The sequence below is a fragment of the Panulirus ornatus genome, chromosome 21, assembly GCF_036320965.1.
Source record: "Panulirus ornatus isolate Po-2019 chromosome 21, ASM3632096v1, whole genome shotgun sequence".
Classification (NCBI taxonomy): Eukaryota; Metazoa; Arthropoda; class Malacostraca; order Decapoda; family Palinuridae; genus Panulirus; species Panulirus ornatus.
Genome location: NC_092244.1, coordinates 9,620,021 through 9,644,721, shown reverse-complemented (window position 1 = coordinate 9,644,721; position 24,701 = coordinate 9,620,021). Strand labels below are relative to the sequence as shown.

The 24,701-nt window shown below is 43.8% G+C and overlaps 2 protein-coding genes across 4 annotated transcripts in view; one reads left to right on the top strand and one right to left on the bottom strand.

Moving 5' to 3' along the window:
* The first annotated feature begins 273 nt into the window (after positions 1 to 273).
* LOC139756209 (cilia- and flagella-associated protein 161) overlaps positions 274 to 24,701 on the top strand; it is a 99,723-nt gene continuing 75,295 nt past the window's right edge. The window contains exon 1 of the mRNA XM_071675373.1: positions 274 to 429. Coding sequence (XP_071531474.1) covers positions 361 to 429 — 69 coding nt within the window. The 5' untranslated portion in view covers positions 274 to 360. The remainder of the gene's footprint in view (positions 430 to 24,701) is intronic.
* On the bottom strand, positions 5,076 to 23,684 carry LOC139756347 (uncharacterized). 3 transcript variants are annotated; one of them, XM_071675712.1, is made up of 3 exons: positions 23,621 to 23,684; positions 7,550 to 8,234; positions 5,076 to 7,501 (listed from the first exon to the last, which is right to left on the bottom strand). In XM_071675712.1, the coding sequence occupies exons 1-3, from the start codon at positions 23,633 to 23,635 to the stop codon at positions 6,210 to 6,212; spliced, it is 1,992 nt and encodes a 663-aa protein (XP_071531813.1). In that variant the 5' UTR covers positions 23,636 to 23,684; the 3' UTR covers positions 5,076 to 6,209. The 3 variants fall into 3 exon arrangements, with proteins under 3 accessions (XP_071531813.1, XP_071531814.1, XP_071531812.1); XM_071675713.1 differs by having other exon boundaries at positions 5,076 to 7,471; XM_071675711.1 differs by having other exon boundaries at positions 5,076 to 8,234.

Below are 24,701 nucleotides of genomic sequence, written 5' to 3'. Positions count from 1 at the left end.
ATTTACTACTGAGAAATCACCGTCAGAAGATATATTATCAAATAGATACATGTAACTATATAAAACAAAAAATATTTCTTGCATTACTGTTCCATATGATAATTGTACTTAACTCGATTTACTTTAATTTAATGAATTCAGTGTTTCACGTCATCTTCAACCATCTAAGCAATTAGTCCTTATACATTAATATATTTCAATAAAAAAACACTTTATGCAACAATGAAGTTTTGCCTGCATGGCTTTTCATATAACTGTTGCCATAGTAACATTATAAATAAATAGTTACTCCATATGACAGAAGTGAATTCGTAGTTGTCTGTGGTGTACGTAGTATACTGTCAACCGTACAAGATATAAATGGCTAGAAATGCGTACCATTCTTGTGTTCGTGTGGGTAACTGGTACGAAAATAGATTAATGGAAGAGGTAAGTTCTGAATAGCTTTGCTTTAAAAAAGTTGCCCCGGCTTTTGTTTGGATATTCTCGGCATGTATAACTCTTATCGCTAGAAATTGCTAGATTTATAATTTCATATTTTTAAAGCACTTACTTGTACAGTTACTCATAAAACAGGCACAAGAGCAGTTTCTACGAGCTTTATTTCTCTCTCGCATTTTGCACCTGTAATTCCTGCAATGTTGAAGTGAACATAGTGAGGAAAGACACTATTCTTTTTTTAAGAAATATCATATTCTTTTCTAAGTAAGTTTTAGAATTAGTTTTTCATCTGTATTCTCACTGGTCATTGCTACCTACTCGATGTGATACAGGATGAGACCCATGAATGTAATAATAAATGCGATACGAAAAAAGTTTGTAAAACACCTGTGCTACCTGGATAATGTTTCTGCCTCCTCAAGTGAATTTTACCTCTTGGCTTGGAGCAGTTTAATACCTAAGCCCTTGTGATATCGACTTCTGATTCCCTCACCTCTAGAACTTAAGTTTAGAAGTATATCAAATTTTGCTCCACATTCATTAGGATTTAGTAGCATTTTAAGACATAAGACCTTGGCATTTGACCACTAACCACTAAAACATTATCCAGTGCAGGTCTTTGCATACAGTATTTTGTACAAGGATGCTATATATCCCAAAATCTACTCATATCTTGTATACATCATCGGGGCACACACTGATTTACAGAGGGGAAACCAACACAACCCCTTTGCTTAGCAGGATGAGGCCAACTGTACTCACCAATTTTTTGTTATTCAATTAATATCTCTTCATAAGGATACGCTAATAACTTTATTAGAAGTCCATCAAAGGATTGGAAAATCACACAAATATATAGTTGCTCATATCATGAACGAAAAGCAGAGAGAATATCATAACGCTAGGAACATGCGTTAAAAAAGTTAGCTGATATATATATATATATATATATATATATATATATATATATATATATATATATATATATATATATATGATTGAATACGACAGCATATTTAGAGTTGTTAATTTGCTTTCTTAAGATCTCTAATTTTCTCAGTACCATTTCACCATTAAGTGGGGGCCCAAACACCAGTTGTCCGTAGTTCATTTATTACACTCAAGCTTTCGCTTACACATTAGGCATCAACAGGAATATACACACACACAAAAAAGAGATAAAACTGCGTTGCAATAATAGGATATAATATGGAAAACGCAATAAAAATATAAAAACTCGGAAAAAAAAGCACAGCACATTAATGAAAAACACTACAGTAAAGCAATCAACAAAATAGAGAAATGTGTTATTGTTCTGTTTCACCTTAACTCTTAAGTTTTTCTGTATTTCAGCTTTTATGCTGTATTTAGAATGTTACTCATACTACTCTTGATCTTGTAAACTGTTTTGCTTTTAGTGTTTTCCATTACTTTCATGTGCTATGTTTTTTCCGAGTATCTTTATATCATTATTGCGCTTTCCATATTATATCCTAGTTTTGTGACGGTTTTTTTTTTTTTTATCTTTCTTGTAGATTCCTGATGATGCCTCTGTGTAGGCGAAAGCTTGGATGTAATAAATGATGAACTACGGACAACTGGTTTTTGAACACCCACCTAATGGTAGAATAATACTAGAGAATTAGAGAGCATAAGAAAGAAGATTAACAACTCTATGTTGTATTCAATTCTATATGCATTAGAGAAAACCTGCTCCCAGCGTATACTAATATATTTATTTATTCATTTTGCTTTGTCGCTGTCTCCCGCGTTAGCGAGGTAGCGTTAAGAACAGAGGACTGGGCCTCTGAGGGAATATCCTCACCTGGCCCCCTTCTCTGTTCCTTCTTTTGGAAAATTAAAAAAAAAAAAAAAAAAAAAACAAGAGGGGAGGATTTCCAGCCCCCCGCTCCCTCCCCTTTTAGTCGCCTTCTACGAAACGCAGGGAATACGTGGGAAGTATTCTATCTCCCCTATCCCCTAGGATATATATATATATATATATATATATATATATATATATATATATATATATATATATATATATATATATATATATAAGCGAGAAGTCAAGATATTCCCTGTTTCTATTAATAAATCTTTTGTTTTTTGGCAGTGGCAGTCCATGACAGACAAAAACTCACATGCAGTTATATAAGATGGAAGCTGCAAATATTATTCTGAATTATCTTCCAGCCCCAACGCTCTCGTGAACTGTCTTCATGTGTTCCTGACACAAAGGGTTGAACCAGAGGCCGTCTAGTTGCTGCTTCTCAGGGTTATTTTGAGACCATCAACACATGAGGATTGACCATTATGATACCCACTTCTTTCCTGGAACTGCGAAGCTTTGAATCTACTTTCCTTTCTCCGTTATTTCCTTTCTCCCTATAATTTTCTATCTTTGAGAGTCTGTCCCCAAAGACCTGCAGATCCCAGATCAATTTTTACATTCTTTTCTTCTACTTTTTCTTTTTACCCGAGATGACCTTGATTAGGGAATTTTTTACCCATTTCATGTCGGGTACCATAAACAAAAAATTGCTACTGACTGTGAGGGGGTAATGCCAGGAACCGTGTTACACCCTTTGTGTCATGAGTTCACAATCTCCCTTCATGCACCATACTCCAATCTTCCTCACTTCTGCTTCCTATCCTCTAGCCATCTTTTTTTCTTCTTCGTATTCAACATATTCTAAATGATCATTTTCCCAATCGTTATAAACCTGTTTCTTTTTGCAAATGCAATTCTATCACCTCCTCAAGAATCCTTTGATTAATCTTCATTTTATTTAAAGCTTAGCCTCGATGAAGACTTCAGTTCGTAGTTGGAGCCTTCAACATAGAGGGAGGAAAAAATCTAGTTTTGACCCTACCTCAAGTCAGGTTTACCGTCCTTACCCTGTTTTCTCAAGCAACCCAAAACCAAATAATCAAAACGTATTAAATACTCTTCGAGACTCCTCGTCAACCACTGGATAGCAAAATTCACTTGTTCGCCGTGTTTTCCTGAACATGACATGCGATCAGCAACCTTAAGTCATTAGTTTTCATGAGAACGGGAAATATTTTCGAGGACTTGTATATGTGATGTCTGTATTAGTCTGCAATTTCTCACTTAGATTAGATCTCGTTGCTGATTAACAGACATCTGAAAATTCCTAGCCCAATATATGAATAGTATGAGAGTTTAGGTTAGAGAGAGTTAACGCTGTTACTACGTATCAAATAGCCTCATCTACGGTTCTAAGTACTGATGTCTAGACACAGCTGTCCAAAGACTGTCCCTCATTCTTTCCCAACGCAGTGTCTGTGCTAACTCCTTACATCCTCATGAATCATTCAGGCGCGTCTTTAGCACGCAGTGACGCAGTTTTGATTCTCCTACAACATACAGAACGTTCCATAATGGCCAAACTTACACACACTGTGGAATGGTCGAGAGAGCGTCGCCATACACCCTTCCCCCATGGCACGCAAAGCACCTACGAGTACCTCCTCCTCTGCACACGATCAATAGTCAGTGCCTGGCACCTTCGTCTTTAGTGCCCCAGTTGTCACGACTTACGTAATTTGAACCACCTTGTTACATAACTAGATCTATCCACCTCTCTCCTGGTGTGTCTGTTCCCCTCGTACTTTCCATCGTTCTCATATCTCCCACATAACAGCGTTTGACAAAGCCTTTGCTTTGCTATCCTTTTCTTCTACCGCTTTTATGGGAAAAGCACATTTTCCAGTTAAGGCCATATCACCTTACTTGGGCCTTAGGTCGGTGCATGCATGTAACTCTGGTCTTGTGACTTTAGAAGTGATACACAGGATGCGACATATCCTTAAAGGATTTTTTAAATTATGAATTGTATGACCAACCCCCAAAGAGAATGTGGGGTAAACTTACAGAAAAAAAAACTAATTTAACGTGGGCTCACCACGCGTAGACCGAAAATTCAGCAGTTTATTTCCTACAAGAGCGAGAAAGAAACTTGCTAATTGATATTTTCGTGTAACCTCAGCAGCAGGAGCAGCAGGGCAAAAATTTCCCCTCTTGAAAACAAACGGCAGCGAACTATCGGCCAATCAGCAGTGAGTAACTTTTATCTATGGGAAGCTCTCTTTGACGGAACTTGAGGAACGAAGTTGACCAATCATCGTCACGTTCGATAGAAATTTTGTTAACAACCTTTACATTCACGAAAATATATTGCAATTTATGGGAACATGGAATATGCAGCATAACATACGGGACATCATGAAAATATCAAATACTACAGAAAGAACGGAATACTTACGTGTCATCGTGCAAAGAAGTCAAACGAACGAAAAACACCAATCTCACTTACAGGTTAGGGAAAGAATACGACAGGTATTGCGACGTATCTTCGCTCAGCAGGAGTTTGAGAGATTGACGGTACTTGTACCGTACGTCAAGTGCACAAGGGTAGGATTTATTGTCGAACAAGAAAGGAAACCTTTGTGTCGAGTTGTACGTGATAGGCTCATTCCATTACAATACTTTCTTTTTGAGCTCAGTCGTGGGTAACAATGGTGATTTTTTTTTCTTTTTTTGGCTAAATACGGTAAAAAAATAATCTTTACATTCTATACGACCTACAAGGGAAAATGAAACACAGTTATTTACATTTTTTTATTTATTTTTTTATATTCCTATATTTCTTGCAAAAATAGAGAAGAGAGGTGTGGTGGGTACTACAGAGCTGTGGCACGGGCCTTGCAGCAGCCAACAGCCCAAGCGATCAGCCTGACGTTTTGGACGATTCTGCACACTACCTTCACATTTTCAACTCGGTGGATTCATTACATGGAAAACAGTGGAAGTGCACAACGGCTTTAGCTGAAGACATAAATACATTAGACGTAATCCATCATACACTCACATACACAGTAGTATCAGAGAGATGAAAGATAGAACAGTAAAAGCAAGACCCTTGGAAAGTTACTGCGAAGGAGCAACCTCATTTACCGGAACACAAGGAACGAGAAGACTCAGAGAGAGAAAGGCTTGATACCTCTTGGAGGGGATGGGAGGTGGGGTTCAGGTATAAGGTAAGGTAGCTTCCATCTGTTCTGATACGCAGGGGTGTTGGATGACGCTGAAGTAAAAGGCCGCAGTCACAGAAACCAAATTTCTAATTTATTAATTACCGATAATGTCATCACTTGTTGCCAGAGGGGACTGAGAACTATTAATCTGCCGTCACTTTTGGTAACCAGATGGTTGAAAATTGCCTAAACAGTGATGTATTTGGATACTAGCAAACATATGTGGGATCTGTTTTCCGTCGGTAAAATCAGCCTCTGTAGCTCAGAGCACTGCTTTATCCGATCTATAAATATTTCACTATACAGCAGTGGAGGGTACATGAGGTTTGTATACTCCGGAAGCTAACGTGCAAAGCCTATACACACAAACGTACACACACGTCCATACGGCGGAAACAGACACCATCTCAGTCACCAGATACATTGAAGGTACAGAAATCAGACACTCTAGCAAAACACGTAAACACTAGCGCTCTAGCGAACATATAGACACAGATATCCAATGAATGTTTTCTTTATGTACATACACTACTCCTATATACATCTTGTGAGCATTCTGTGTGCAAGATAAACTGGCATTTCCAAGAAGTGCTACAGTCTGAACTCCCATCACCAGTGTCTGTGTGAGCCGGGGAACCGGATGGTTGTCTTGTAGAGTCTTCGGCCGAAGTCGTTCTCAAACTTGGAGAGTAACGTCTGTTCGCTCAGGTTGTCGACCTTCTTCTCGTCCCTGTATTCACCCCAATGTTCATCCTTGTATTCACCCCCATGTTCATAATTGTATTCACCTCCATTTTCGTCCTTGTATTCATCCTCGTCGCCTTCCTCTGACGAAGAGGATGACGATGAGCTACTGCTACTGCTGCTGCTGCTGCTGCTGCTGTCCTCCTCATCTTCATCGTCGGAGTCTTCTTCATCGGAGTCTTCTTCTTCATCAGAGTCCTCTTCATCGTCATCATCATCATCATCCTCTTCATCTTCGTCTCATCCTCTTCATCTTCGTCCTCATCTTCTTCGTCTTCGTCCTCATCTTCTTCGTCTTCGTCCTCATCTTCTTCGTCTTCGTCCTCGTCTTCGTCCTCATCTTCTTCGTCTTCATCATCATCATCATCTTCCTCTTCACTATCCTCTTCCTCTTCACTATCTTCTCCCTCTTCACTATCTTCTTCATCACTATCTTCCTCCTCGTCACTGTCCTCCTCGCTGCTGCTACTACTGCTGCTACTATCTTCTTCTGATGATGAAGAGCTATCTTCTTCTGATGAAGAAGAGCTATCTACTTCATCTGAATCTTCCTCTTCATCTGAGTCTTCCTCTTCATCTGAGTCTTCCTCTTCATCTGAATCTTCTTCCTCCTCCTCCTCCTCCTCTGAATCCTCCTCTTCCTCATCATCATCTTCGTCCTCGTCTTCATCCTCCTCCTCCTCCTCGTCTTCATCCTCCTCCTCTTCCTCGTCTTCATCCTCCTCCTCCTCCTCGTCTTCATCCTCCTCCTCCTCCTCGTCTTCATCCTCCTCCTCCTCCTCCTCCTCGTCTTCATCCTCCTCCTCCTCCTCCTCGTCTTCTTCTTCTTCTTCTTCCTCTTCATCGCCTTCTTCCTCTTCATCACCTTCCTCCTCTTCATCACCTTCTCCCTCTTCTTCATCACCTTCTTCTTCTTCTTCCTCCTCTTCGCCTTCTCCCTCTTCCTCCTCTTCGCCTTCTTCCTCTTCCTCCTCTTCGCCCTCTCCCTCTTCCTCCTCTTCGCCTTCTTCCTCTTCCTCCTCTTCGCCCTCTCCCTCTTCTTCGTCACCACCCTCTCCCTCTTCCTCCTCTTCGTCTTCTCCCTCTTCTTCACCATCCTCCCCCTCTTCCTCTTCTTCGCCTTCTGCCACTTCATACTTTCGCCCTTCTCCCTCTTCATCGCCTTCTCCTTCTTCTCCTCCCTCTCCTTCGCCTTCTTCCTCTTCCCCTCCCTCTCCTTCGCCTTCTCCCTCTTCTCCTCCCTCTCCTTCGCCTTCTCCCTCTTCTCCTCCCTCTCCTTCGCCTTCTCCCTCTTCTTCGCCTTCTCCCTCTCCTTCGCCTTCTCCCTCTTCTTCGCCGTCTCCCCCTTCTTCGACGTCTCCTTCCTCGCCTTCCTGTGCCTTGGTGTAGCGGGCCGTGCCCGTAACCGCCTTCGCAGCGGCAGAGACGGAAGCTACGGCCACCGGGGGAACCACTGAGGCACCGATCTTGCTAGCGACGGAGTCGTTCTTCCGAGTGTTCTTCCGTGCGTGCATAGCCTTCCGCTCCTCGAAGATCTTGAAGAACGCTGCCTTCGCCCTCTTCACATCTTCAGTCTCTTCCGGGAGGTTATTGCTGATGACCCTGAAACCGTCCGACCCGGACACATAATGGACTTCGACGTTCTTCCCGTTCGCATCAGTGTAGGAGTATTTCCCGACGGTCTGACCCCTCCCGTTGGAAGCCTGCAAGTGCGAGCGGCCGTCGGAGGCGACGTTGTAGCCATAGACATACCGCCCGTTGCCTGGGCGATCGAAGAACTTGACGGCCTCTTCGGCCGCGCCCCTGCTGCGTTGTTTCTGCAACTGGGTGTTCCACACTCTGTTGAGGTCCCCTTGGGTTTTCTGGGAGAGCTTCTGCAGCGACACAGTGGACCTTACGGGAGACCTGGCGAAGGAATACGTCCGTGCTGGCCGTGCCTCGGGGCTGTACAGGGTGCAAGCCGCGACTGCCACAACCACCACCACCTGCAACCACAAAGGCCACATTACTAATGGCAAGTCATAATCTAATGGATATAAAACAGAGGGCGCATCAAGGAAAGGCTTGCCGAAAACTTGGACTGAATATTAATACTGCTTATGTCTGGTCATCATCCAGCAGCAGAGTCTGTCATACTTGCCGAAAACTTGGACTGAATATTAATCCTGCTTATGTCTGGTCATCATCCAGCAGCAGAGTGTCTGTCGTATTTGCCGAAAACGTGGACTGAATATTAATACTGCTTATGTCTGGTCATCATCCAGCAGCAGAGTGTCTGTCATACTTGCCAAAAACTTGGACTGAATATTAATACTGCTTATGTCTGGTCATCATTCAGCAGCAGAGTGTCTGTCATACTTGCCGAAAACTTGGACTGAATATTAATCCTGCTTATGTCTGGTCATCATCCAGCAGCAGAGTCTGTCATAATGTCATATACGGTGATCGACGCAGACAACATGGTGAAGTACGAAGAACTTTTAATACCTTCATGTGCGATATCTTGCAGAAGTACCGTACGAATTCATGGAAGTTTCCCCATCCCCATATGATCTCAACTGTTGCAGTATTTAGGATTCCTCCCTCAGTGTACGAATGACATGGTCTTGAGACTAGAAGGCTACCTCTGTCTAACATAGTTAGGGTTTTCCCGTGCCTCATCTGAGAGTGATATGAACTTTAATAACTCGCACTGTCAAGAGATGGGTGTGGTGACATAGTTAGAGATGGGGAAACGCTTAACGTCTCGAAATTTCATGCAATTAGATAGTTCCTCAGGATGAAAACATGTCTATGTAAATCACCATCCTCACATGCTAGTCAAATGGTCAGTTTTTCTATTGCCCAAGTAATGGATGATCATCGAACATGGAAATGTCAAACAGTCCTCCTCCCACAGGAGTATGAACCATCTGACCAGTGACTCAACGGGATCACTTTTTGGGCCAGTCACCCATGGCATTAGCCAGGATACGAACCCACCCCCACAAGGCCACACTGCTGCTGCTGCTGCTCGAGCCTAGTGTATAAATATGACTGCTGGAGGCTGAGACGAAAATGAATATTCAACTGTGGTCAAGGTTACCTTAAAACATAGGTGTCTATCTAAATTGAATTGGTATTTTTTCTCTCCTGCCGTATTGGGCCTTGACGGAAGGAGTACTTTATTACCTAATGAATTATATCTCAGTTTACTGGTAAGATTATAAAGTATGTTGTATTTGAGGTGTTTTACTACTTCTATATCACGACTTAGATGTCTATCACTAAAATAATTTGTCAACTACCGGTTAAGACGATCACTGTGGCTCGGTGTCACCAAGTAACACTTCCGTTAGACAATAGTAAACAAAAAGAACAAATTCCTGTGTTGGTGGCGCTTCAGGGGAAACCGTGCAGATAATAACGACCAGTAATCCATGTTAAAGCAGAGTATGTCTCCATGAAAATAGAACAGCAACAAAGATATCGTAACAGCCTGGAATCTATATAAACAAAATGGCCGTGCACTCTCACCTTTCCCACACTCGAAGTTACCCTCTTTTCTTTTTTTTTCTCCTCATGCTTCCTTCAGCCAATCACAATATACGTCACATGGTCACCCAACACGTAACTCCAGAAAATACTGTAGGCCGCTCAGTCTCACGAACCGAACCCCACCCTGAAACAACTCGAGACAGCCCTGTTATGCTAAAGCTCTTTTTTCTTTTTTTACTTCACTGATTTATACTCCCGCAGCCTACCATGAGTCTAGTTTGCTCTGTGCAAAATGCTAAAAAGGACCAGACTTTCAAGACCTTCACTATCTTTACAGATCGTAATATGAACAATTTGCGCCTAGCCAAGCCTAGCCTAACTCATCCGAACCTAAACTAATCCAGCCAAGGCCAAACAAACCGACTGCAATTCAAAACTGCACACATGACATGAGATGAACTATCCTGGCATCATTTGTTAACGGCCACCGACCTATGACGTAATGCACACTTGTCCGTCTAACTATTGCTAATGAAAGATTCCTGGATTCTGTCGAGGGTGGCTGGGCTGTTCACGTCCGGCTATCAAAAAGTCAGCCAGCATCAGTTCTGTCGTGACTCGCGCCACTCCACCGCTATCAATCGCTCATCGACTATCGTTACATCGTGCGTGCGTCACACAAGGCGTGGCCCCGGCGTTCTCTCTCTCTCTCTCTCTCTCTCTCTCTCTCTCTCTCTCTCTCTCTCTCTCTCTCTCTCTCTCTCTCTCTCTCTCTTCGTAACTGAATGTGGTACCTACTTAGGTTTCAAGTGTTTCTTCTACTGAGAAGACAAAGGGAGATGGAACAAGCCAATGATTATTGATTTTCTTTTCTCTCTGTTTCTCCTATGGAAGTACAGAAACGGCTCAGGAAAGGATCCACACAACTGGCTACATTCTCGAAAAGCAGGAACGCAAAGAGCCAACAATCCTGAGACGAAACAAGCCCAACCGACCAAGCTATGACCCACATCGTAAGACGAAGACAGTTAATTACAAGGGATGATATGAATCAAGAACCAATAACATATAACCGTGAATCAAGAGCTATTAACAAATAACCTCATGAAGCAGGGACAGCAGTGAAAGGAGTAGGATATACCAAGCAGTCAACTGGTGCATGCCGACCTGGAGAGACACAAATCCCGTGATCAACAAGGAAGCAGCTATACACGCTAAAAAGAAAAAAAAAAAAAAATACAAATATTTGAAGTGAGAAATGGAAGAGGACGGGAACCCCCCAGTTGATTTTAATCCAGGGCCAAATAACTCAGGTTTTAGGGCCGGGTATTGAATGTCAAAGCACGTTCGGGTGCCATGATAAGAAATTATCAACGCCCGCGTATCCAAAAAAATCATTAACGCCTGGATCTGTATCACGGCTTAACCTGACTAAATTATTTTACCGCCTGGAACAGACTGTTTCTGGCAAATTCACGATGGAAAAGGTACAGCTACTGGGAAGGGAAAGGGTACTTTTTTTCCTGTGCGTTCGTGTGGCTGCTGATAACTGGCAACTTGATACACCAACCTCTGCTGACCTGTGACGGTAAATGTGTCAACTTCTGTCATTGTTTCCTGCTGGTAGACGCGAGGGCGTGCCTGAATCCCGCCCCGCCCTGCCCCACTACCCTAACAGTATCAAGCGTTCCCCCCAACATGGCAGCAGCAGTTCCTTCCCCCCCAGGCGATCACGACAGGCCTCAGGGTGCGCTCCTTCGTGCCTGGCGTTTTAACTGAGTCATAACTAGGGTGGCCTGGACGAGGCCCCGGCACCCAGTGCCAATGTCCACAAAGCTGTGTGTGTGTGTGTGTGTGTGTGTGTGTGTGTGTGTGTGTGATGCAGGGTTGAAGGTCAGCCTGGCAAGGTGACAGTTCGACCCTCAAGGCCTTCGGCAGGAGCCCACCAGTCTATCATTTCTTGCAGTAACGTGCACAACAGTTATGGGCACAACAGGTTCTTAGAAGAGCGTCTACACCTCAGAACACAACCACTGTCCAAATAATCAGTGAAACTGATTGACTGATGTGACCTCGACGGCATTTCTAAAGATGAAAATATGTAATTCAAAACATTTCTTCAGTACAATTTGCAAATCAAATTTTCGTCCACTCAGACCGTCCGAATTTCATGTTCATACCATTTATGGCAATACTGAAAGGAGGCTATTAAAACGAGGATAGAATTATGGTGGCTGTCCACTGGTCATGGGTGTTTATGGCAAGGTCATACAGTAAATGAGCTGTATCATCTGGTGGTGTGAGCAATAACAAACACATGACTCCCGCCAAGAGTTTCCTTCTGTTAGTATGTAGCTGAAGGTAATCCAAGAGAAAGATGAAATACACGGTGTTTCCCTATTAATAAATTCTACTGATTAAGAGCCCTATTCTCCTAACGATGCACTGTGACCTTTGGTATAAAGGATTTAATTGTTTCCGATGAGTCAGCTGGTGTTTCTTATGACTACCTTTGTCAGGGGGCGAGTCCTGGCTTAGTTAGACATTCATGAAGCCGAGGAAAAAGTTGCAAGGTATCCGCCTTGTAAGAAGTTCACGGGAGCTGGTGGTACCGCTTGCTTGACGGGAACTAAGCAGGGATACTGCTGTCCCTCCCCCATCCCGTCCTCCTCTGTCTCTGCATCCTTACGTCTCACGAAACACCTCCCCTCTGCCACACACACACACACCTGAATCTCGTAAAGAACCTTGCCATATACACCCTCGCGACACTTTCCTCCCTCCCTCCCTCCTCTGTGACTGTCACTGCCGACGCCCTGGCATGCAGTCGTGCCAGCCTGTACATAGGGCAGGCCATCACCGCCTCACCCCAGGTTGTTACCCAAGGTGGTGCGTGCGGCTCCACACACACACACACACACACACACACACACGCACTGGCCTTTACAGGAGCAAGGCACGGTGGCTGGCTGGCCCTGTGCATTGTAAGAAGTAACCCACGTTAGCCCACCACCACCCTGCCAAGCCCTGGTCACGCAACCTAAAGACGTCAGTCTCTCACAACGGTAACGCACTCCAGAGGCATCATTGTCAAGTGCTCCAGAATAAGTATCGACAGGGAGCTGTCACGCATTCTGGAGCCAACAGTATCAGGGACCATTCACGTACTCATGAAATGGTCTCGCACTCCAAACCAAAATTGTGAGGATCTACTCACAAGTCACACACTTCAGAACCGTCCGTGTCTTGAACTGGTCACGCACTCTAGAGCCATGTGTCACACCCTGGTCACGCACCCTAGAGCCATCAGTGTTATGCACTGGTCACGCACTTTAGAGCTAACCCTGTCATACATAGGTCACGCAATCTAGAGCCACCAGGGTTAGGTACTGATCACGCACTCTAGACCCATCAGTGTCAGGCACTGGCCACGCACTCTCAGAGCGATCATTGAGCCAGTTCTTCAGTTCACTGTAAAACCAACAATATCTCTTTAATGGCAGGAGGTCGATCCTTTCATTGTCCCTGTGATCTTTTTTTTTTTTTTTTTTGTCTTTATTCGGGCGTTCGAGAATATGTTGGAAACTGTTACACGATCACTCGTGAGAGTTGGTACGTCTACATCTGCAAGGTAAGTTAAGGAGACGAGGATATGTGCACGACACACATGAGGGCAATATAATTAGACGTGGATATCAGCATGAAATAATATGGCAATAACATAATTAGATCCCTGTACTTGCTGAGCTAGAGCCTCCATAAACTTCCAGGCCCACACTACTACCTACATGAGGATTAACGAGAGAGAGAGAGAGAGAGAGAGAGAGAGAGAGAGAGAGAGAGAGAGAGAGAGAGAGAGAGAGAGAGAAATACCTTCGTATGCGTTGTGCTTACCGTATACCTTGCAGAGAGAGAGAGAGAGAGAGAGAGAGAGAGAGAGAGAGAGAGAGAGAGAGAGAGAGAGAGAGAGAGAGAGAGAGAAAACCGTTTTTCCCTTGAAAGACAGGGCAAGCGACAGCAGACGTCGCTGTCAAGCCGAAGCTTCTACAGCCACTGCTAGGGGGTGAGGCCAGCATGTCGCCTTCCTCAGGTGATGCGTATACGCCCTACGCACGGGCGGTGCACCCCCACGCCACTCCTCCCCCTTTCGCCGCGTCAATAAGACCCAAGGCCACTGTCTGCTCCGGTTTTTGCCTCCACCGCAGGGCAGGACGGCCGCTTGGGTCCTGGGGCCCCCACCAGCGTGGGAGGCCCACTCTCGCTCTTAAGCGGACCAGGCGTCAGGCGGGGACCGCTGGGTGGGCACGCAACAAGATCGAGGGTGCCCAGGTTCGGTTCCCACACCATATGGGGCTCTCTGGTGTATGTAGCACGAGTGTTGCTGGTGGTGTGTGCACTGCCCCCTGGCCAACTGAGAGGCTTCGTCTTGTGATGTTGTGGCGATGGTGGCGGGTGTATGGCTCTGGTGGTGACCGGAGTGTAAGTGGTGATGGTGATGAGGGGTGAGGGACTGGTGAGGGTGGGGTTGCAATGATGAGGCCGTGGTGGTGGTGATGAGGGTTTGTGTGTGTGTGGGTGGGTGGTGTGTGTGTGTGTGTGTGTGTGTGTGTGTGTGTGTGTGTGTGTGTGTGTGTGTGTACTTTGTTAGCAAGGTACATAGCAAAATAACTTAGCATGGTGGCCAAAGACAGGATCTCTTCCATAACAATCAGTATTTTATGTACTCATTAAACATATCATTTCTTACCATCATGTGTCCCAAGACTTTCTCTTATGTGGTAATATTTCAACAACATGATCATGAAGGTTTTCACATCAAATGTTGCAATGATTCTAACTTGGGCAATTCACAAGGAGTAAACGACTTGTTTTTCATCGTCCCTTGAACACGATGGCTCGATCCCTGAACACAGTGGTACGACCCTTGAGTACGACGGCCATACCTCGTGCTCAAGGATGATGCCGTCGTACTCAAATGCAGAACCCTCGTGCTCAAGGATCGTACCATCGTGCTCAAGGATCGTACCGTCGCGCTCAAGGATCGTAACGCTGTGCTCAAGGATCGTACCGTCGTGCCCAAGGATCGTACCGTCGTGCCTAAGGATCGTACCGTCGTGCTCAAGGATCGTACCGTCGCGCTCAAGGATCGTAACGCTGTGCTCAAGGATCGTACCGTCGTGCCCAAGGATCGTACCGTCGTGCCTAAGGATCGTACCGTCGTGCCCAAGGATCGTACCGTCGTGCCCAAGGATCGTACCGTCGTGCCTAAGGATCGTACCGTCGTGCTCAAGGATCGTACCATCATGCCCAAGGGGTCGTCGTCGGAGTTCTAACCAGTCATTTCCGCCTTGATGGTGGAAGAGGCAAGCGTTACGCGAGAGTAACTCGCAACGTGACGGTCGAGTAGCCATGGGCTCAGTGATGGGTGTGTGGCGGTCGGGGTGACGGGCACGGACGGTGGTTACGGGGTCACTGCCTTTATCCAGTGGGTGGGTGGGGAACAGGGACCTCCATTACTATCATTTAGAGGATATTAGTCTTCCAATGGTGTGTCTGAGAGAGTGGATTCTCATTTCATCTTATGACTCGCTGAAATGTCGAAGGAACTTGTCGTAGAGATACGGACCTGCAAGTTTGTAAAGTGCGGGTGGGAGGGTGTGGTCATCTTGTGATATGTGAAGGATGGTTGATGAATATTCGTCAGGTTTTAGAAGGAACAGGCTCCCTGTCTGGAGTCGCCCGCCCCCTACCCATCCCTTTTCCTTCCCCTGTGTGTGGTGGTAATATTATGCAGACGGTGGTGAGAGGAGTAAAAAAAAAATATATAAAAAAAAGATGGTTAAGTTTATCATGTTCGATTCTGGCCTAGAGCCTTATGGCGGACGGAAGCCCTCTGTTGTGATGATGGGTGATCTATTCAGCAGTGGCTGTCGCGTTCCCCTGACAATGCATACTTCTGGTGTTCACGTCATGAGACATGCTTCTTATCATATACATATTTACTATTTTACACCACACGACCAAAATGCCTACCGACAAGAAATTGTCCGAGAGTACGAAAGTTCACTTTTACGTTAACCGTACATCATGAAATGATATTCAATAGGCATCAACTCACTCCCGCCCCCAACCCCACCTTGAGCACGACGTCGTCGTACCGTCGTTCTCAACGGAGTTAGAAGAATTCCAGTTCTGCTGTTGGCCTATGATTGTGTAGGTTTTGGAAGACCTTGTATGTAGAGCCTCATCAGCTTCATATCACACGGTTGGCTCAAACAGCTTCAGCACTGGCGAATCTCCTCAGCTACCTAAGCGAAGAACTTCTCTTCCCTTACTGTGCTAATGGGTAATCACACACGCACAGACACAACCTTAACAGAACATACAATCAAGAACAAAAAAAAATCATCCTGGTAGAGTCCGATAAGGGCAAGGCGTGGCCTCCCTGCGTGTTTTCATCTACCGGGTGTTGCTGGTGTGAGTTTCATGTACGGGAACATGGTACCAGTACTCAGGCTCCAGCCGGCGCTATCATTAAGGTCATGTCTTACAGCGACCTCCTCCGTGTGCACCGCGCCACACCAACACCACCTCCGCGTCTAAAGGGGAAAGGTACTGCGAGTCACCACAGCTACACTACGCGCACTGCCACACCCTCTCCTACCACCCTCACCATCTGCCACACAGTGTTCTACACCCTCAGTTACCATCCCCTACCACATCTCTTTTACACTTGTTACGCTACCTGCCACACCCTATGCTACACCTTTTATACCACCTACACCCTGTTCTACACATGCTACACCACGTGCCACACCCTGTTTAACATCTCAGTTACACCATCAGTCACACCATGTTCTACATCCTCAGCTGCCACAAGTGGTGTGAAGGGCGTGGTACACTACACCTCACCCCTGGCGATACACCTGGCCCAGCTGCCACACCAGGTGGTGTGATGGACGTGGCAAACTACACTACACCCTCAGCGCCACAGTAGGTGGTGTGAAGGGCGTGGTACACTACACTACATCCCTGATACCACAGCAGAGGGTGTGAAGGGCGTGGTATTTAACCCTAGTGTTTACCAGAGCAGCTGGCATCTGTTTACTCCTGTTTATTCACCTTGGTCACGCACGTCATCAGCACAAGCGGAAGTGTTTGCATTGATTATAATAATTGTTATCATGATTGTCAAATACACTGCGTCATGATTCGTAAGATTATTTCATACATTCTCGTAGGTTTTACTACGACGATGATAAGTTATCATTTCATAACCAATTACTACGACAGTGATACGTTACTTATTATTTCATAATCAATAAACAACAATAATGTCACCGATCTTCGTATTTATTCGTGTATCAATTCACCTGTTATCTTGCTATGGCTCACTTGCCGTTATTGCAAGCATCAGTCATGGGTCAAGTATCACTCTTTGTTTTGGGAAAGGTCACTGCTATTTTCGTCCTGGATGGGGAAATGTTATCGGATACGTTCTTTAAAGGAGAGAGATGCGGAGTGTTGCTCATTTTCCTGAAGTGTGTGTGTGTGTGTGTGTGTGTGTGTGTGTGTGTGTGTGTGTGTGTGTGTGTGTGTGTGTGTGTTTGGGGAAGAGAATTTTACACTCGAGTTAACCCGTCTCTTAACCTTGTATATACGTCCATGGATGTATAATGTCTTCACCTCTATACACACACGCACACTGATCTCCGAAGCGTAGTGGTTGTTGTTACTGATCGTCACGCTTGCATGGGCCGCCTGGGATCAAACCCGGATAGGTTCGAGTCCTGATCGCGGCAGCCGGTCCACAGACCACCCAGCTGTTCATCCTCATTTAGGGACTGGTCGATAAAATGGGTGCCTGGCATATGTCATGGTGTGTGTGTGCATACATACATAGGGGTAAACACATGGTACATATATATATATATATATATATATATATATATATATATATATATATATATATATATATATATATATATATATATATATATATATATATACAAAGAGACGGGGCAACATGAGTGTAAAACTCTCTTCCCGTAACACACACACACACACACACACACTACCCATCCTGAGCCAGAAATATGTCTGTATGTGAATACGTATTTGCCAATAACTATTCATACTATACTGGAAGGAAGTTAAACACATTCGTGTATCTGGCTGGTTTGTGCTTGTTGCGAGAGAGAGAGAGAGAGAGAGAGAGAGAGAGAGAGAGAGAGAGAGAGAGAGAGAGAGAGAGAGAGAGAGAGAGAGAGAGAGAGAGAGAGAGCGCATACGAAGTGACTGAGATGAGACGACAGAGGAAGAAATGAAAGGACTGACAAACAAATAAGAGGGGGTGTCGAGCGAGGAAGGGGGGTCGGTGTCGGGTGGACCCAGTAACGTCACACACATCTCATCCACGGACCGTAACACAGGAACCGTCCGTGTTGGCTCTGACAGGTTTATGAATGAGGGACGTATGCTGGCGTACTCGAGCGTGACATAATTACCAGCAAGAAAGACGGGAAGGTAACGTTTTTTTAACCCCTCCCAGAATGGGTCCCAAAGGCTGACGGCATGTTTACGGCCATAAAGATCCAGTCTTCATTCAACCTTTTGGTCGGGGAAGAGTTGCACATTGCGAAACGAGATCCCACTAGGAGGTAATTGGGTTTTATGTTGATTTCACAGTTTAGGAGTAAAAATCCTTGTGCTGTCATTAGTGAGGTTACGCTTCTCTTCCTACACCAAAAGATCACAGTCATGTCTAAATAATGAAGACTGGAGCAATACTGACTTACTATATTCATATTATGGTATGGATAATAACATGATGATCTCTGAACACCAGAATCTAAATGTGCATTTATATTTCTTGTGTGAATAACAAAATGAATCCTAGTTGGTGCATACTGGTATATAATCATCTAGAAACCCTAGTTATGATAACTAAAGTTGTCCGTTTATATTATCGGATCCTTTGTTTTGTTAGTTTTATTTGAAATTCAACCATAGCGTTACCTGAATCTCCATAACCTTAGCGTTACCTGCATCTCCATAACCTTAGCGTTACCTGCATCTCCATAACCTTAGCGTTACCTGCAACTACGTATGAGTATGTTACCTAACATCACCTAGATACAGACCCATGGATAACATTTATTACCGTAATCTAAATCCATGATGACCACATATATATGTGGTCATTATCAGTGCTTCACATCCATAATAACAACATTTATACCTCTAACAACCTAATCACGCTCTACACCCACGATAACAACAGGCATCTATGCTCGCCGTGCTAGTCTCCTCCGTGCATGATAACAGTTTCTAAATGCTAAGTTGCGTCGCAGCCACAAGAGCCAAATTCATTAAAAGGTCACTTGACTCGTACTTCCACCCGGGTGTTGTTAGACCTGAGCCAGTGTGCTTGGCACTGTCTTCGCCTTATGCTAGACTTGTTGAAAAGGTTAAAACGAGTCCTGGAAATCTCTCAAAGCTTAATCCTCCTGGTCTGACGGTACGGTAATCGCAGGACTGCCACAAAGTTAAATGTTACGACAAAATCTTGTCAAACTGAGTCTCAGTAATACTTGTGAGGATATATTTCTAAAGGGGGTCTTTAGAAGAGGGATCAGAAGGCAAGATTCCCCTGCCGCTTGTACAAGAATTCTTTGTGTAAAGGATTCCATCGCCTTTCGGAGGTCTGTACAGAAGCTATGAGGGTTCGACGCGTTCTTTTAGTGATGACCCCAGTGGCTTTACCCTCAGTTACAAACTACTTACTGAAGGTAGTCTACTTTTTGAAGCTGGCCACGGATGACCTAGGTTTTACAGTAAACTAGTCTGTCTTTCGCTAGCAGTCTAGTTTTGGCATTTCCGGTCTCTCTCTCTCTGTGATTACCAACTACAGGAATTCAAGTTTTTCTCGCACTAGTGTCATGGTCAATGTCAAACAACTATGAATGAAGTTATGCACGTTGGTTGTATAATCCTCCGTGAACGAGTTTCCTCACCACATGACATACGCTGCCTTCACTTCTCGGACAGCCTTCGGGTCATATGGTCATTATACATCGAGCAGAAAATACGAACTAATATCCGCCCTCTATATATATATATATATATATATATATATATATATATATATATATATATATATATATCTTTCTTTTTCACGAGGTTAGTTTACAACGACTGATTTCTTTGTTGTTTCACAGCTGTGAATGTGCGTCTCATGAAACTGTAGATTTACCTTTTATTTTTTTCTACGAGGGAACCGTTTTTCAATGACCTATGAGGCAATGCCTGAAATTCCTAAATTTATTTTCTTTTTTCCCTTCTGGAAAGGACGAGTTGGCATATTGGCCAGATGGGCGTTAGGAGACTTAACACTTTAGTTTCCGATCTGGTCATCACGGAGTCTTCTCGTCGGTGACTTTGTCGCCAAAGAAAAGGAATTGATTTTAATCATGAGAGGCATCAAGCTACCCCCTTCCTATCACTTTAAAGTTTTGAAATTATCAAGAACAGAGCTCAGAGATACAGCTACATAACCATAAAAAGTAGATACACTTTTTTCCCCCAAACACTTTTGATTCCTCGAAATATCCGGTAAACACGGTGTACAGATGAAAAGAACTCCTCAGTCTACGGTATAACTGTTGCCACCGAAGACCGGACCACCGTATTCGAACACAGCGTATTATACTGAATAACAAGAACAGCCAAAGAATGATCTTGTTAGTTCTGAACTGCAAATATCGACAGCACGTGACGTTACACTCTTGACCCCCTGAATATAACGCCACAATTATTACGTAGTGCCGCGGTTTGCGTTCCTGGCCGTGACGCATTCACGGGCTGCTCAGGTTCGAATCCTGGATTGCGGCAGTCGGTCCACAGTCAACCCAGCTGTTCATCCATCCCTAGGGGTTGTTCGATAAAAGAGGTACGTGGCTCAGGCTTGGGTATATACATATACATACACACACACACACACACACACACACACACACACACACACACACACACACACACACACACACACATATATATATATATATATATATATATATATATATATATATATATATATATATATATATATATATATATTGTTAATGGGATGGCCTTGATTAGGCCCTCAGCTGCCCGTGCCGTCACAGATAACAAAAAAAATAATCTGATTAACTCCTTGGATACCGAGTTTCTCAATCCGTCTTGACGCAGGCCACACCCCTGTACGACTCTTTAAACTGAAATGATGGCGAACAGTCACACAGCTTTGGAGAGAGAGAGAGAGAGAGAGAGAGAGAGAGAGTGTACCTTTTTCACTTACAAGCCCCTCCGAGGGGATTCTTGGGCGCGCTGCTCTCGCTGCAATGAAACAATCTACATCCCTCGTTCAAGACAAGGGGAAAGACAGATACAAAAAGAACCAATACAGTACCCGACAGTAACATCTTGCTGAGTGCCTGCATCACAAGCCTAAGTTTAACGTTGCCATTTAGCCCGTCAACCTACAAGACCCTTCAACCTCAGCAACACGCAGCAACAGCCAACACTCATCCTTACGGAGAAGCTATGTATACAATACGTTAAGTGACAACTTGCGTCGCACTGAACGGGAGATAATACAAAATACCAATTCATTCTCCTTTCTTTTTTCCTCCTCCTCCTCCTCGGAGAACTCATAAACAAGCCGATAGTCCCCCAAGCCTTAGCATGAATTTCAGATATATAAAGTTTTCCCCCCCCCTTTTAGGGTCATTAAATATGACCTAGCTCATGCCCATGAATTGTTTACCTCAGCGCCTCAACTCGGCCCAAACAATGGTAACTCTGAGGCTGTATTTTGCGAGTCAGGTATTAACCTCACCTCCTCCCGGCCTAATTAGGGTCCCGTGGGGGTCTCTCGCATAGAATTAGATCTCCTGACACGTGCAGAGGTCAGGGTTACTGGCCTGTTTGTCCGGGGTCAGAGGTCAAGCTCAGCAGTCATCATTGTGCCGTCATTAAATCATACGCTGACTCAGTATTCGACTTTATATATATATATATATATATATATATATATATATATATATATATATATATATATATATATATATATATATATATATATATATATAAAGTCATATTTGGCGAGGCTGTGTCATCACCAGTCGAAACAGTCTCGTCAAAGGGTTCACCCTGCCCCTGCTGCTGAGCGTAGCGGAGCCTTGGAGCTGCAGGAGCACCTGGAGAAGGGGTCCTGGGGTAACACCACGACCCCTTTCTGAAAGAGGTCCTGGGTTAATCATGTGCTAATCATAACACTATAAGCACCAGTGTAACTAATACTATTGGATGATTACACTAATTATAATTAGTTCCCAAGTGATTGTCAGCTTGGGGAAAAAAAAAAAAAACATCAGTCAACAAGCATTAGAATCTATTCATGACTGGATATCAAGCATTAGAGCAGATAACGTAGACTGCTGGCATTGGGGTTCAGATAAGTTGAACACTTAACACCACAGGTTTTGACTGTCTTCTTAACGAAAATTAGTGTTACTGTTAGCCCTGAAAACTCTCATAATTATTGTAGTCCTCAAGAAGTAGCAGTCATAGTACTGCAAGCCTCGGATACGTATCAATGACATTACTGCAAACCAAAGTCCGTAGCAATGAAATTATCGCTAACCTGAATAAACAGTTATGAAATTATATTGTCAGCCCGGATAACTAGCACTATAACATTGTTAAGAGTACATAACTAGCACTAAAGTCACAACTAGCATATGGATAACTGAACTCGAATCACTGCTAGCATATATAACTAGCACTAAAGTTAAGGCCAGGATAGATAACTAATGTCAGAATATATCAATTGCTAGCAGTGATAGCTAGCGATGGGATTACTGCTAGCATGGATAACTTTCACGAATTACTGCTAGTGTGGATAACTTGCACAAGAACTATTGCTATTATGATTAACTAGCACTAGAATAATTGCTAAGATTCATAAATAGCAACAGAATCATTGTGAACATGGATGAGTAGTAATAGATTCTTTTATTAGCAAGGATAACTAGTGCTGGTATTATTGCTAGCATGGATAACTGGCATCAATATCACTGCTAGTATGGATAACTAGAACTAGAATTATTGATAGCAAGGATAGATAGCATTAGAATCAAAGCTAGCATACATATCTAAAACTAGAAACATTTTAAGTAGGAGCAAGTAGTACAGGAATTACTGCTAGCATGAAGTAATACTGGAATTATTTGATAACTAGCAGTGGAATAATTGCTAGCCTTGATACTAGTCCCTAGAATTATTGACAGCATGGCTTAAACTATCAATACCGCAAGCCAGGAATTATTCTTAGCATGAATAATTCGCTATGGCATACTAGTAACGAGGAGAACTAGCACCCCTTCTATCCTTGATACTACCTACAGTCACTGCCAGCCCACGTCAATAGCACTGAAATTCTTGTCAGTCAGGAAAACTAGGAGGAGCAAACTAAGAATACGGCTGATATGAATTACTCAAACGTAGGTTATCTCCGGGTGTATGTTTGACGATCGCAAACCACAGTAAGGTCAGAAAATGATGGTACGACCTAAACAACCTTTAAGAGTATCAGTCCCATGCGACTCCAAGAGGAGCCAACTACGCACTTCACTTGGTTCATCGTAACACCTTCCATTTTGGAGTTACTCCCTTCGTGGTCTTCTTGATAGTTTCAACACGTTCAAAACACGTTCTATCCTCCTTTTCTTTTTTTCTTCCAAGGCGACAGTGACTTACCACTAAAACACAATTCACCAAGGTCATCCATCACTAAAGAACTCCCGATCCAAGACTCATCACGAGTAAGTGCTGAGGAAGGACGACTTACCCACTGAGTACCCATGATGCTTTCAGGTCCGCTGGCTTACACCACTCGGACCAACTTCTGACTGACCTCGCGTCGTGTCTCCGCTTTATATACCTACACCCCGGTCTCAGTGCCCACCCTCTGGGTTGCCACTTGCGAATATTTTCAAGCGTAATAACCCATCCTCTCATAAAATCTATTTCTACAAATAGTTTCACAAATTATGAGAGACAAAATGTCGATCAGTTCACAGACAAACAGGCCTCTGGCGTCCCAAAGAAAGGTCGCAATTGCAATTCGTTGGGTATCGTATTTCAGCGCAAATATTCTTTTGCTGTGGACCGAGATTCATATTACGGATGACTCCTCACTACTCAAGAACTGCAAGACAAAAAAGCTTTCCACAATGAATCTTCGATTACTGCTGACACTTTCTGGAATGCGACTTGATCCAGGATCTCTGACATTTTCTTTAAGACATCAGAAATAGGTTTTTAACCGACCAGAGCTTAAAGTGATGTATCATAGAACAGTCATAAACCGACCAGTACCTTTGACTGTATTAGAGAACATACAGAAACAGACCAGTACCTACTACTGCATTAGAGAACAGACAGAAACCGACCAGTACCTTGTCCTGTATTTGAGAACAGACATACACCGACCTGTACTTAATACTGTGTTAAGAGAACATACAGAAACCCACCAGTACCTAGTCCTGTATGTAAGAACAGACAGAAACCAACCAGGACTTAGCACTGTAATAGAGAACATACAGAAACCGACCAGAACCTTTTACTGTACTAGAAAACAGACATATACCGCTCAGTATCTAGAGTTCTATATAAAGCCGCAAACATAAATTGACCAATACCTAGTGATCATCAGAGAAAAGACATAAACCGACCAATATCGAGTACTGTATGAGAGAACTGACATACAGCAAACAGGATCGAATACTGTATGAAAAATCAGACATAAACCTACCAATACCGAGTACATTTAGCCGACTTATAACTAATACAGTATTAGTAGGATGGTGTAATGTACCGCAGCACAGTATTACGTATGGTTCACAACGACGTATCCTGTGGAAATACAC